Genomic DNA, 14,272 nt, shown 5'->3' on the forward strand with positions numbered 1-14,272 from the left:
AACAGTATCTCCAACCTTTATGAATTGTTCCTTTGCACGTTGATCATGAGCAATTTTCATTTTGCCCTTGGCTAGTGCATCCTTCTGAGCGAGACGTTTATCCGTTACCTCGGCTGGCATGACGGGTAGTGCGATTCTCATAGGACGTCCAAATAAAAGTTCGCCAGGCGACTTGCCCAGTGTTCCATGTGGTGTTGCACGGTAGTTCCTGAGAAAAGCATACATAGCTTGTTTCCAGGATCGTCCTTCGGCAAGAGCACAGCGTACCGCTTTCATGAGAGGTTGCAGGAATCTCTCGACTTCTCCATTTGCTTGAGGATGTAGTGGCATCACACGGCGGTGTTTGAATCCAATATGCTCAGCAAAGTTGACGAAGTCTTTTCCATTAAATGGCGGTCCATTGTCCGTCTTGACAACTTCAGGAATGCCAAAGTTTGAAAAGATCTTGTCGAGCTCCGGGATGACAGCCTTTGCAGATGTGGAAGTGATGATTTCTACTTCTGGATAACGTGAGTGATCATCAATGATTACCATCAAGTACTCTCCAGTTGGTAGCGGTCCGCAGAAGTCCATCGATACTTCCGTCCATGGTGCAGCAGGTAGTGGTGAAGGTTGTAGAGGTGTTGGTCTTGAAGTATCCACTGCAGCTTGGCAAGGGACACAGGCATCATGCATGTCCTTTGCTTGACGGTCAATGCCAGGAAACCACACCTTTTCTCGTAGCAGCTGTTTGGTCCTAACAAGACCTTGGTGTCCTTGATGTGCAAGCTTCAGAGCACGTTGCTGGAGAACAGCTGGAATGACAATACGAGTACCTCGCAGCACGGTGTCACGTTGTTGCGTAACACTTAATTCATTCTGGATGCGTTCAAGTGCTTTGAATGCATCTTGGTCAACTCCTGAGGGTGGGATGCGTGGAAACTTTTTCTTAGTCAATGCATCCACTGTTGCTTGCAGAGTTGGGTCCTCTAGGGTTGCAGTACGGATTTCATCAAGAGTGAGAGCCTTAGGGACTGCATCACAAGTTACAGAGTGTACATATTCCTCGGCAACTTGCTGATGCTTGGTGATGGTGAAACTGTTGGCAGGATGTCGACTGATGTAATCAGCGGGATTGCCTGCACCCGGCATGTATTTCACCGTAAAGTTGTATGGTTGCAGACGAAGAGCCCATCTCTCAATGCGAGCTGGTGGTTTGGACTTTGGATTATTGAAGATGGTCTCCAACGGCTTGTGGTCAGTGACTATCGTGGTGAAGGGTGCACCAAGCAGATACACATTGAAGTGTTCACAGCCCCATTCAAGAGCAAGAGCCTCCTTCTCTGTCTGACTGTATCGTTGCTCAACATCTGTGAGAGAACGGCTGGCATAGGCAATTACTACTCTGGAATCTGGTTGACCAGATTTGTGTTTGGCTAACACAGCACCTAAACCAACAGGACTAGCATCCACCGTTAGCTCAGTGTCCATTGATGGATCAAAGTATGAAGCAGTCGCATTCTCTACTAGTGCATCTTTCACAGCATCAAATGCATTTTGCTCGATATCACTCCAGTACCATGATGCATTTTTCTTCAGGAGCTCACGTAGAGGCTTCGTAATGGTAGCAAAATCTGGAATGAAGCGAGAACAGTAGTTTGCCATTCCCAGAAAACTATGTACTTCAGTAGATGTTGAAGGAGGTGCAGCATTCTTGATATCTGCAACTTTCTTAGGATCTGGAGACAGACCTTTGTCACTAGGTACATGTCCAAAGAATTCAATTTTATGTTGATTGAACTCACACTTTGCTCGGCTTAGCGTCAAATTCTTTTCTCGTAAGCGTTGCAATGTTGCACGAAGAGCTTTGTCATGTTCAGCTTGGGTACGGCCATAAACAATGATGTCGTCAGACATGTTGTCTGCATTAGGTATATCTTGCAATACCTGGCTGATGATGTGCTGGAATACCTCAGCAGCACTGTTAATACCAAAACTCAGGCGTTTGTACCTATACAGACCTCGATGTGTCGTAAACGTTGTGATGAAGCGACTCTCATCATCAAGTTTACTCATATCTAGCCAAACTCAATATACTTAGCCCTTGCCAATATGGCTTCAGGCCCAAAAAAAGCACTAACGATGCACTTATTAGTATGCTTAACTCGATTCATACAGCTCTTGATAAAAATGAGTTCCCTGTTGGGTTATTTGTGGACCTGCGTAAAGCTTTCGATACTGTCAACCACCAAAACCTTCTTCTTAAATTACATCATTATGGTGTCAGAGGACACTCCCTACAATACCTCAAATCCTACCTTACTGACAGGCTCCAATGTGTTTCTGTGAATAATACAATTTCTCCCACCCTACCCATCAATATTGGTGTTCCCCAGGGCAGCATACTTGGCCCTCTCCTCTTTCTCATCTACATTAATGACCTTCCAAATGCCTCCCAACACCTCAAACCAATCCTATTTGCTGACGACACAACCTTCATTTACTCCAGTCCTGATCCCCTTGCTCTAAATGCCACAGTAAATACTGAGCTAAATAAAGTCCATCTGTGGCCAACTGCCAATAAACTCACCCTTAACATTGACAAAACTTTCTATATTCTGTTTGGCAATAAATCCTCTAATCAAATAAATCTCAAAATAAACAATACCCAAATTTGTAACAAATTAGATGGCAAATTCCTTGGCATTCTCATTGACCACAAGCTGAATTTCCAGGGACACATTCTAAACATATCAAAAAAAGTTTCAAAAACTGTGGGCATTCTTTCTAAGATCAGATATTATGTACCACGCCCTGCCCTGGTGACTCTCTATTACTCCCTTATCTATCCATATCTCAACTATGGTATTTGTGCTTGGGGTTCTACTACCCAAAATCACTTACGTCCTCTAATTACTCAACACAAAGCTGCTATTAGGACAATATCCAATTCTGGCCCCAGACATCACTCGGTACCCCTATTCAAATCCCTGAATATGTTAGACATTAAGTCACCGCACATTCTCTCATGTGTACTATACATATACAAAACGCTAAATTGTAATGCCAATCCTGATCTCAAAAGCTTCATAGAAGGTTGTAACAGAACCCATGAGCACCACACCAGAAATAAATACAGTTTTGATATTCCTAGAGTACGACTTAATCAAACCAGAAATGCTCTACAAATCAAGGGGCCCAGAATGTGGAATGACCTTCCCAACCATGTTAAAGACAGTACCTCTCTCAACCAGTTTAAGTTAAAAACGAAGCTATACCTAATAAATTCCCTGTAACCTACCTTACCTCTCTATTGTCAACCCATGTATGTTTTTTGTTTTTGTTTTTTGTTTTTCAAATCAACGCTGTTTTAATGTAATTTTCTGTAATAATTTGTAATTGTATTTGTGCTGTTTTTTCAACAATGTTCCCCCCTCTTTTACCTCTATTTTTATTTGTACTCAACGCATTTTTTTCTTTTTACCCATTAGTTTTAAGCTTTAGTCAGTAGTGTTTTTTCCTGCCCGAAACGCTTTGCGTAATAGTGGCTTTAGGCATTGTATGTACTAGCTCTTATCTATAAAACCAACAAACTTTGTAAAATCTCTTTATGTATGTACCTTTGCCTAAATAAAAATTATTATTATTATTATTATTATTAAGTTCAAGCTGATGATAGCCCTTGTTTAAATCTAACTTGCTGAATACAGTTGCACCATTCAAGCGGTAGATCATATCATCTACAGTGGGTGTAGGATGGCGTTCACGCATTATTGCCTTGTTGGGAACACGCATGTCCACACAAATGCGTATCTCATCTGGATTCTTCGGCTTTGGTGGAGTGACAATTGGGCTTACCCATGGTGTTGGGCCTGTTACTGGTTCAATGATATCTAGTTCCATCAGCCTATCCAGTTCGGCATCGACTTTCTTGCGAGTATGGAATGGTTGTCGGCGATGTGGTTGGGCAACTGGAATTACATCTGGGTTGATATGCAGATGTACTTTGCTATCAGTATAACAACCTATGGATTTAAATCGATCAGAAAATTCAGCAACAATAGCATCAACATTGTTTGCAGATTCCACTGCTACAGCATTAGAAAGCTGAAGTAGCCCCAATTTGGTTGAAGACTTGTAACTGAGTAGAGACTCCTTTGCATTCCTAACAACATGGAATGTAGTAATGAGCATTGCACTCTTTGGCTTGATCTCTGCAGTGAAAGTTCCAATCACTGGCAAGGCTACCTTTGAAGCATAGGCAGTGGCTTTGCCATTATAGTTCTCAAGCTTTGGGAACTGTTTTTTAAATACTTCATAGTGGCACTCAGCAATGGTGTCAATGTTTGATCCAGTGTCAATGAGAACTTTGAGACAAATACCAGCAATGTATACTATAGTCTCTGGGTTGTTTGGAAGATCATTCCATTCTGTGATTGATTGTACTCCATAAATGTAATCACATTCACTGTTATCTGAGACTGGTTGTAATGAAATGTTGTCTTGTACATTATTAACATTCTGGATATGAGGTGCAATATTGCGTTTACCACCTCGACACCTATGAACTGATCCTCGTACAGTGCTTTTATTCACTGACTGGTTTCTTTAGTGCGGAACGACACATAGCACCAAAATGACCTAGTTTTCCACACTCATTACACTTCTTACCTTGAGCAGGACAAACATTATCTTGGTGTGGGTAGTCTCCTCCACAACTGTAACCTTTATTGTTGACACCCTCTGATGTGGGTCGTTGTGACTGCTTGAGTCTTGTTTCATGACTCCAGTTGTGATGTGGTTCTCGGCTAAATTTGCTGTTAGGTTTGCTATGATATCTTTTATGATCACAGGATCCTTCCTGAACCTTACGTACCTCATCACTGTTAGTAACAGTGGCAGAACCGTTATTGGCACTGCACTCCATGACACGAGCATCACATGCAGCATCTTCCATTCGACGAGCCATATCCAGTATCTTGGTAAGAGAACTGTCATCATCAACAAGTTCTAGAGCTCTTCGACGGAGACGTGTAGATGTGCATGTTTCAATTATTTGCTGTTTGATTTCTTTGTCAACATCAGCAAACTCACAATTGGCTGCTAAACCCTGCAGACGTGTGTGGTATTGATCAACGGTTTCATTATAGAGTTGTTTGGCTCTCCTGAAATGCATAATTTCCATTGCAGTATTTTGTCTTGGTTTGAAATATACTGTTAATTTGGCTTTGGCAGTGTCATAATCTTTGGCACCACCAGTGTCTTTCAGTGTGTCAAAGATGTCACAAACTCTATCACCTGCATAATGAAGTAGAAAGGCACGCTTTCTTTCAGCACTTTTGATGTCAGAAACTATCAACATATTTTCAAACCTTTTAAGCCATTTGATCCACCTCTGTGACAGGTTTGTCTGGTCACAGTCAGAATCAAATGCAGGAAACTCAGGTATATTTGCCATTTTTACTGAATAAATGTAAACTTATCACTTAAAATGTTCCTCAGAATATTAAACCCTTACTGCACTGTATATGTTAGTTAAGAATTCACTGTAATTACTTTAATTTTGCAAAGCACACAAGCATTTTAATGCAAAAGTTCACAGCAGTGCACAATATAGCAGCAACTGACTTCTTACCTAGCCTTTGTGTACATGTGTTGTTCCTACTCACAGCAGCACAGCAGTTGTCAGCAGTTGGCACAGCAGTAGTCAGCATTTGGTACAGCAGTTGGTACAGCAGTTGGTACAGCAGTTGGCAGCAGTTGGTACAGCGGTTGGTACAGCAGTTGGCAGCAGTTCGTACAGCAGTTGTCAGCAGTTGGTACAGCAGTTGGTACAGCAGTTGGCAGCAGTTGTCAGCAGTTGGTACAGCAGTTGTCAGCAGTTGGTACAGCAGTTGGTACAGCAGTTGGTACAGCAGTTGTCAGCAGTTGGCAGCAGTTGTCAGCAGTTGGTACAGCAGTTGGTACAGCAGTTGGTACAGCAGTTGGCAGCAGTTGGTACAGCAGTTGGCAGCAGTTGTCAGCAGGTGTCAGCAGTTGGTACAGCAGTTGGCACAGCAGTTGGCACAGCAGTTGGTACAGCAGTTGGTACAGCAGTTGGCAGCAGTTGTCAGCAGTTGTCAGCAGTTGGTACAGCAGTTGGCACAGCAGTTGGTACAGCAGTTGGTACAGCAGTTGGCAGCAGTTGTCAGCAGTTGGTACAGCAGTTGGTACAACAGTTGGTACAGCAGTTTGCACAGCAGTTGGTACAGCAGTTGGTACAGCAGTTGGCAGCAGTTGGTACAGCAGTTGGCAGCAGTTGGTACAGCAGTTGGCACAGCAGTTGGCAGCAGTTGGTACAGCAGTTGGTACAGCAGTTGGTACAGCAGTTGTCAGCAGTTGGCAGCAGTTGGTACAGCAGTTGGTACAGCAGTTGGCAGCAGTTGGTACAGCAGTTGGCAGCAGTTGGTACAGCAGTTGGTACAGCAGTTGGCAGCAGTTGGTACAGCAGTTGGCAGCAGTTCGTACAGCAGTTGTCAGCAGTTGGTACAGCAGTTGGTACAGCAGTTGGTACAGCAGTTGTCAGCAGTTGGTACAGCAGTTGGTACAGCAGTTGGTACAGCAGTTGTCAGCAGTTGTCAGCAGTTGTCAGCAGTTGGTACAGCAGTTGGTACAGCAGTTGGTACAGCAGTTGGTACAGCAGTTGGCAGCAGTTGGCAGCAGTTGGTACAGCAGTTGGCAGCAGTTGTCAGCAGTTGTCAGCAGTTGGTACAGCAGTTGGCACAGCAGTTGGCACAGCAGTTGGTACAGCAGTTGGTACAGCAGTTGTCAGCAGTTGTCAGCAGTTGTCAGCAGTTGGCACAGCAGTTGGTACAGCAGTTGGTACAGCAGTTGGCAGCAGTTGTCAGCAGTTGGTACAGCAGTTGGTACAGCAGTTGGTACAGCAGTTGGCAGCAGTTGTCAGCAGTTGGAACAGCAGTTGGTACAACAGTTGGTACAGCAGTTTGCACAGCAGTTGGTACAGCAGTTGGTACAGCAGTTGGCAGCAGTTGTCAGCAGTTGGTACAGCAGTTGGCAGCAGTTGGTACAGCAGTTGGTACAGCAGTTGGTACAGCAGTTGGCAGCAGTTGGCAGCAGTTGGTACAGCAGTTGGCAGCAGTTGTCAGCAGTTGGTACAGCAGTTGGCACAGCAGTTGGCACAGCAGTTGGTACAGCAGTTGGTACAGCAGTTGGCAGCAGTTGTCAGCAGTTGTCAGCAGTTGGTACAGCAGTTGGCACAACAGTTGGTACAGCAGTTGGTACAGCAGTTGGCAGCAGTTGTCAGCAGTTGGTACAGCAGTTGGTACAGCAGTTGGCAGCAGTTGTCAGCAGTTGGTACAGCAGTTGGTACAACAGTTGGTACAGCAGTTTGCACAGCAGTTGGTACAGCAGTTGGTACAGCAGTTGGCAGCAGTTGTCAGCAGTTGGTACAGCAGTTGGCAGCAGTTGGTACAGCAGTTGGTACAGCAGTTGGCAGCAATTGGTACAGCAGTTGGTTCAGCAGTTGGTACAGCAGTTGTCAGCAGTTGGTACAGCAGTTGGTAGCAGTTGGTACAGCAGTTGGTACAGCAGTTGGTACAGCAGTTGTCAGCAGTTGGCAGCAGTTGGTACAGCAGTAGGTACAGCAGTTGTCAGCAGTTGGTACAGCAGTTGTCAGCAGTTGGTACAGCAGTTGGCAGCAGTTGGTACAGCAGTTGGTACAGCAGTTGGTACAGCAGTTAGCAGCAATGTTGTTGTTTGATGAGTTTTCAGCACTGTCAACACAGCAGAGTTCACAGCATGATGAAATTTGTAGCACGAAGTGTCGTTTTGTACACAAAACATCGGGTTTTGTACACAGCATCAAAGCGTCGTTTCGTACACAGCATCGGCACACATGGATCGCAGATTCCTTAGTACACGGCTTCAGTCAGCACAGCTTGGTTAGCACATAGCATTGGTTAGCACACAGCATTGGTTAGCACACAGCATCAGTTAGCACACAGCATTGGTTAGCATACTGCATCAGGTATGGTGCTCACAGACAGCACGACTTCCTTCCTCCTCCGGGGGCGAGACCGCATGTTCTTCTTTGTGTTTTAAGCTGAACAAATACCTGCGTTCCCAGTTCATCCTCGTCTCCAGTGTGGTGTTTGTGTGTAGCTGAGGAAGTCTTGGTTGTAGGGTAGTAATTTCCTCAACCTTGTGAAGGTCACGGGTCTTGTTTACGTTAATGCGTGGCCTTCCCTCCTTCTTTGCTCTGTGGATTTTCCGGGGCTGGAACTTTACTCTGCAAATGAAGAGAGAGTGGTCGGTGTCACAATCTGCGCTCTGGAAGCTGCGGGTCAGGTTGACGCTTCTCAGATTGCTTTGCCACGTAAGCACCAAGTAGAGTTGGTGCCAATACTTAGACCTGGGTGTCTCCAGGAAACCTTATGCTGGGGCTTGGTGTCGAAGAAGGAGATGATGATGCAGAGATCATGACGACACCAGAACTCCAGGAGGCGCTGCCCACTCTCATGCATCTTCCCAAACTGGTCCAAGTAGGAAGGCCAAGAGCTGTGATCAGAACCAACTCTTGCATTAAAGTCTCCCAGGAAGAAGACTGGCTCTTGTTGAGGTATGTCTCTGAGAGTTAGGCCGAGGTCATCATAGAACTCGCCCTTCGCTTCGGAAGAGGAGGTCAGTGTTGGTGCATAGGCGTTGATGAGGCTGGCCATTCCTGCTGCTGTATGAAGCTGAAGTTTGATGATCCTTGCAGACCCCTCCGTGGCCGGTACTATGGACCCTAACAACCTGTTCCTGATGGCAAAGCCAACGCCATGCTCCCTTACCTCTTCTGGTGGTTTGCCCTGCCAGTAGAAGGTAAAATTCTTCTCCCGTATGCTGCTGGTCGCGGGCAGACGTGTCTCCTGCAAGGCGACTATGTCCATCTGGAGCCTGCGTAGTTCATTGTTGATCACAGATGTCTTGCGGGCAAACACCTCATACGCCAGCCTCTCAGAGACGCAGGAGTTTGGAGGCCCCCATCAAGGGCTCTCCTGGAGGAAGCGATTCTGCATGTCATGAGGGATACAATTCTATCCTTCGATTCAGCAGCGTACAGACAAGTAAAGGGAACGGCAATTGGAGCATCAAGTAGTGTGGCTATAGCGGAAATCTTTGTTCACGTGGCCTTTGAGCACCAGAGAGCACTCCGCCCAGATAAACCAGACGTGTACTTCCGTTATATTGATGATATTTTCGGTATAATGACTGGACAAGACACACTCCTCCAGTCTTCCTACGCCTGGACAAATACAGCCCACGAAAATCTGAAGTTCACCTTGGAGCAGAGTAAAACAGAGATAAACTTCCTGGATACGACAGTGTTCATCGGCAGTGAGGACAGGCTCCTTCACACGAAGGCCTACTACAAGCCCACAAACCTGCACACGTATCTATGATACGACTCCAGTCACCCCTCCTCCTTGAAGAACTCCCTACCCTACTCCTTAGGTCTACGTTTGAAGAGGATAAACAGCCTTGAAGACACACTTGCTACTCAACTTCTCAACCCGTTCTCGCAAATTTAATAAGTCAATATTGACTTATTAAATATGTGCATAGGTGACATACTTAACATAATAGATACCCTTAAAAAGATTCATAGAAAACACCGACCTTACCTAACCTTGTTAGTATCTTAAGATGAGCATCTTATTGCTTCGTAATTACAATTATTACCTAACCTATAATAGGTATAGGTTAAGTAATAATTGTAATTACGAAGCAATAAGATGCTTATCTTAAGATACTAACAAGGTTAGGTAAGGTCGGTGTTTTCTATGAATCTTTTTAAGGGTATCTATTATGTTTAGTATATCACCTATGCACGTAGGTAATAAGTCAATATTGACTTTACGAATTTGCGAGAACGGGTTGCAACTTCTAGACCTCTGGGACATGTTCTCAGCCAGAGGATACCCAGAACGAGTAATAGCAACGGCTAAAAACAAACTAGACCTGAAGACGAGGTCAGAGCTCCTCATACAGGCCCCTACCCCAGACCCTCAGTCGAGATGGATCCTCCCATCACTGTATTTTAACGGCCTAGCAAGCCCTCTCCATAATGCCCTGACTGACATCTGGAACTGGCTGAGAAACACCTATGGGGACCACCCTTCCTGGCCTAGGTTTGCCCAAACACCTCCAATGCTGGCCTGGAGACGAGGAAAGTCACTTAAGGATCATCTAGTACATTCCTGCCTCCACAGGACACACTGCCTTTAACCGAACCTGACACAGACCGATGGTGCAAGAGAATACCCCTGGTTCCCTGGGTTGGGGCCACGAGGTTGAGAGGGCCCCACAACACAATGCTTCCAGTCGATCTTCCGAGTGATCCGGTGTCATGGTACTTACATTTCATGTGCCCGGTTTGAAAGCTGGGTAGCTCTGTGTTTGTTTTCTTTTGCCTGGTGCATGGGTTGACGATCCGCTTATTGGATTGTGGCCCTAAGCCTCACGCACCCAGTGGAGCAGGTGGACCGTGGCGGGACAGCACCTTATTGGATGGGGGCTGCCCAGCTTGAGGCGGGCGACAGCTGTCCTATGAAATCGGATGATTTCTCCCAGAAGGCTTATCACCGGTGACTGTCGCTTCCCGTGTTGAGCCATCGCCAAGGAGATGCTGGAGTGTCCTCTCCAGGGCACAGGCCTGGGCAGTAATTATGGAGAAACGGCCGTTACCCATGCAGCAGATCCACCCTCTCCACGCCACCGATGTGGTCCAAGGGAAAGGCAGGCGCCGATATGCTTGGCACCAGTGTGGTCGCAGGAGTTGCCAGAATGTAGCTGTAAACAGCTGCAAACTGCCTTAGGGACTCCGACTCCGGATTTTTCCTCAGGGTTGACTCCCGAAGTCTTTCCCATGCGTGGGTTTAGCCACAAATAAATAAATAAATAAATAAATGTTTATTTAGGTAAGGTACATACATACAAGAGAAATTACAAAGAATAATTGATTCATAGATAGGGCTAGTACATACAATGCCTAAAGCCACTATTACGCAAAGCGTTTCGGGCATGAAAAACTTAAATGACTAAAGCTTAATACTAATTGAGTATAAAGAATAAAATGTGTTGAGAACAAATAAAAATAGAGATAAAAAAGGGGGTACCTACCTTGAGGCTACCTTGAGGTGCTTCCGGGGCTTAGTGTCCCCGCGGCCCGGTCGTCGACCAGGCCTCCTGGTTGCTGGACTGATCAACCAGGCTGTTAGACGCGGCTGCTCGCAGCCTGACGTATGAGTCACAGCCTGGTTGATCAGGTATCCTTTGGAGGTGCTTATCCAGTTCTCTCTTGAACACTGTGAGGGGTTTGCCAGTTATGCCCCTTATGTGTAGTGGAAGCGTGTTGAACAGTCTCGGGCCTCTGATGTTGATAGAGTTCTCTCTCAGAGTACCTGTTGCACCTCTGCTTTTCAACGGGGGTATTCTGCACATCCTGCCATGTCTTCTGGTCTCATGTGGTGTTATTTCTGTGTGCAGGTTTGGGACCAGCCCCTCAATTATTTTCCACGTGTAAATTATTATGTATCTCTCCCAGGAGAGATACCTCTCCCATCTCCAAGTGGTCCAAGGGAAAGGCAGGCGCCGATATGCTTGGCACCAGTGTGGTCGCAGGAATTGCCAGAATGTAGCTGTAAACAGCTGCAAACTGCGACAAACAGCGTTGATTAAAAAAAAAACAGACATGGGTTGACAATAGAGGGGTAAGGTAGGTTACAGGGAATTTATTAGGTAGTGTTTCGTTTTTATCTTAAACTGGTTGAGAGAGGTACAGTCTTTAACATGGTTGGGAAGGTCATTCCACATTCTGGGCCCCTTGATTTGTAGAGCATTTCTAGTTTGATTAAGTCGTACTCTTGGAATATCAAAACTGTATTTATTTCTGGTGTGGTGCTCATGGGTTCTATTACAACCTTCAATGAAGCTTTTGAGTTCAGGATTGGCATTACAGTTCAGCGTTTTATATATGTATAATACACATGAGAGAATGTGCAGTGACTTAATATTTAACATATTCAGAGATTTGAGTAGGGGTACCGAGTGATGTCTGGGGCTAGAGTTGGATATTGTCCTAATAGCAGCTTTGTGTTGAGTAATTAGAGGACGTAAATGATTTTGGGTAGTAGAACCCCAAGCACAAATACCATAGTTGAGATATGAATAGATGAGGGAGTAATAGAGAGTCACCAGGGCAGGGCGGGGTACATAATATCTGATCTTAGAAAGAATGTTAACAGTTTTTGAAACATTTTTTGATATATTTAGAATGTGTCCCTGGAAATTCAGCTTGTGGTCAATGAGAATGCCACGGAATTTGCCATCTAATTTGTTACAAATTTGGGTATTGTTTATTTTGAGATTTATTTGATTAGAGGATTTATTGCCAAACAGAATATAGAAAGTTTTGTCAATGTTAAGGGTGAGTTTGTTGGCAGTTAGCCATAGATGGACTTTATTTAGCTCAGTATTTACTGTGGCATTTAGAGCAAGGGGGTCAGGACTGGAGTAAATGAAGGTTGTGTCGTCAGCAAATAGAATTGGTTTGAGGTGTTGGGAGGCATTTGGAAGGTCATTAATGTAGATGAGAAAGAGGAGAGGGCCAAGTATGCTGCCCTGAGGAACACCAATGTTGATGGGTAGGGTGGGAGAAATTTAATTATTCACAGAAACATACTGGAGCCTGTCAGTAAGGTAGGATTTGAGGTATTGCAGGGAGTGTCCTCTGACTCCATAATGATGTAATTTAAGAAGAAGGTTTTGGTGGTTGACAGTGTCAAAAGCCTTACGCAGGTCCACAAATATCCCAACAGGGAACTCATTTTTATCAAGAGCTGCATGAATCAAGTTAATCATACTAATAAGTGCATCGTTAGTGCTTTTTTTTGGGTCTGAAGCCATATTGGCAAGAGCTAAGTATATTGAGTTTGGCTAGATAAGAGTAAAGCTGCTTGTAGATTAGTTTTTAAAAAAATTTTGATAAGTTAGGCAGGATTGATATAGGTCTGTAGTTGTTAACATCTGTGAGATCACCAGATTTGTGTACAGGGGTTACTCTCGCTTTCTTTAGGATATCTGGAAAGGTTTTCCAGATACAAGCAATTTCAACAACAAAGATGACAAACAAAAAATAAAAATAAAATTGAAAAATCGTTGGAAAGGAAAGGCAGAGCTTAAGTACACTTTGGTAGTATGTGAGACTACAAATTATGTTCTGGTTATTCAGCTGATATCCCACAGTCATCCAGTAAAGAAGTGAGGTGTGCCTCAGTGGTTATGACAGAAGTTTTTCCAGAGTCAGTCTTCCTAGCTATTATTTTACCATCGCGCACAAAACAATGTTTAATAGCAGGGGATCTTTTGCAGATTCCACGTAGTTTAAATAAGAGATTTTGTCTGAATCTGGTAAGACATTCGTTCACATAAACATTGGATTTCCTAGCGACTGCAGCAGTGATAAGGTCTGACTTGCGGGAGCAGCTATCTAATTTCACACGAATCTTCCTGTTATTTGTACTAGATGATTTCATACCCACTCTATAAGCTGACTTATTGTCACTTGCTTCGATTGAATAATTCAACTTAGTACGCAATTCCTGGATCACGATGGCAGTACAGTCTTCTCTGTCAGTTTCATGGGGAAAATCCTGTGATGAGATGATGACAGAATCAAGGAGCTTAAGTTGGTCTGATTCGTCTTGGGTTGCAGTGTGTTGCTGTTGTAGGGAGTTAAAATGGTTCTCTAACTTTTGTAACATCTCTTCTTGGTTCTTAGAGGTTTGGGTATAGTCTTGGGTATAGTTGGGTAATTGTTTTATTGTGAAGACCTCCTGGAATCTCTTGTTGAGTTCTTCACACACCTCCTTGTCATTCTCTGTGTATCTGTTATCCCCTTTTCGCAGCTTCGTCACTTGTTCCTTCACTGCTGTTTTCCTCCTGATGTGGCTGTGGAGCAGCTTTGGTTGGGTCTTGGCTTTACTCACGCTGTCATTTTCAAACTGTCTCTCTGCTTTCCTCCTCATTCTGAGGTACTCATTTCTGGCCCTCTGGTATCTCTCCATGCTGTCTGGTGTTCTGATATTTCTGTAGTTTCTCCATGATCTTTTACTCAGTTGCTTCGCTACCTTGCATTCCTGGTTGAACCATGGGTTTTTCTGTTGTTTTTAGTTTTTCTCCTTTTGGACAGGGATAAACCTGTCTGCAGCTTCCTGGCATTTCTGAGTGACAAATTCCATCATGACCTGCA

General features: G+C 44.5%; 2 protein-coding genes across 2 annotated transcripts; one reads left to right on the forward strand and one right to left on the reverse strand.

Annotated features, from left to right (window-relative positions):
- Positions 1-8,336: 8,336 nt before the first annotated feature.
- LOC138365097 (craniofacial development protein 2-like) lies at positions 8,337-8,696 on the reverse strand. Its single transcript, XM_069325210.1, has one exon. It carries the CDS (start codon positions 8,694-8,696, stop codon positions 8,337-8,339), a length of 360 nt encoding a protein of 119 aa, XP_069181311.1.
- A 345-nt stretch (positions 8,697-9,041) lies between these two features.
- LOC138365098 (uncharacterized) lies at positions 9,042-9,422 on the forward strand. The gene has a single exon (XM_069325211.1). It carries the CDS (start codon positions 9,042-9,044, stop codon positions 9,420-9,422), a length of 381 nt encoding a protein of 126 aa, XP_069181312.1.
- Positions 9,423-14,272: the final 4,850 nt, after the last annotated feature.

This window comes from Procambarus clarkii, chromosome 15 (assembly GCF_040958095.1).
Source record: "Procambarus clarkii isolate CNS0578487 chromosome 15, FALCON_Pclarkii_2.0, whole genome shotgun sequence".
Classification (NCBI taxonomy): domain Eukaryota; kingdom Metazoa; phylum Arthropoda; class Malacostraca; order Decapoda; family Cambaridae; genus Procambarus; species Procambarus clarkii.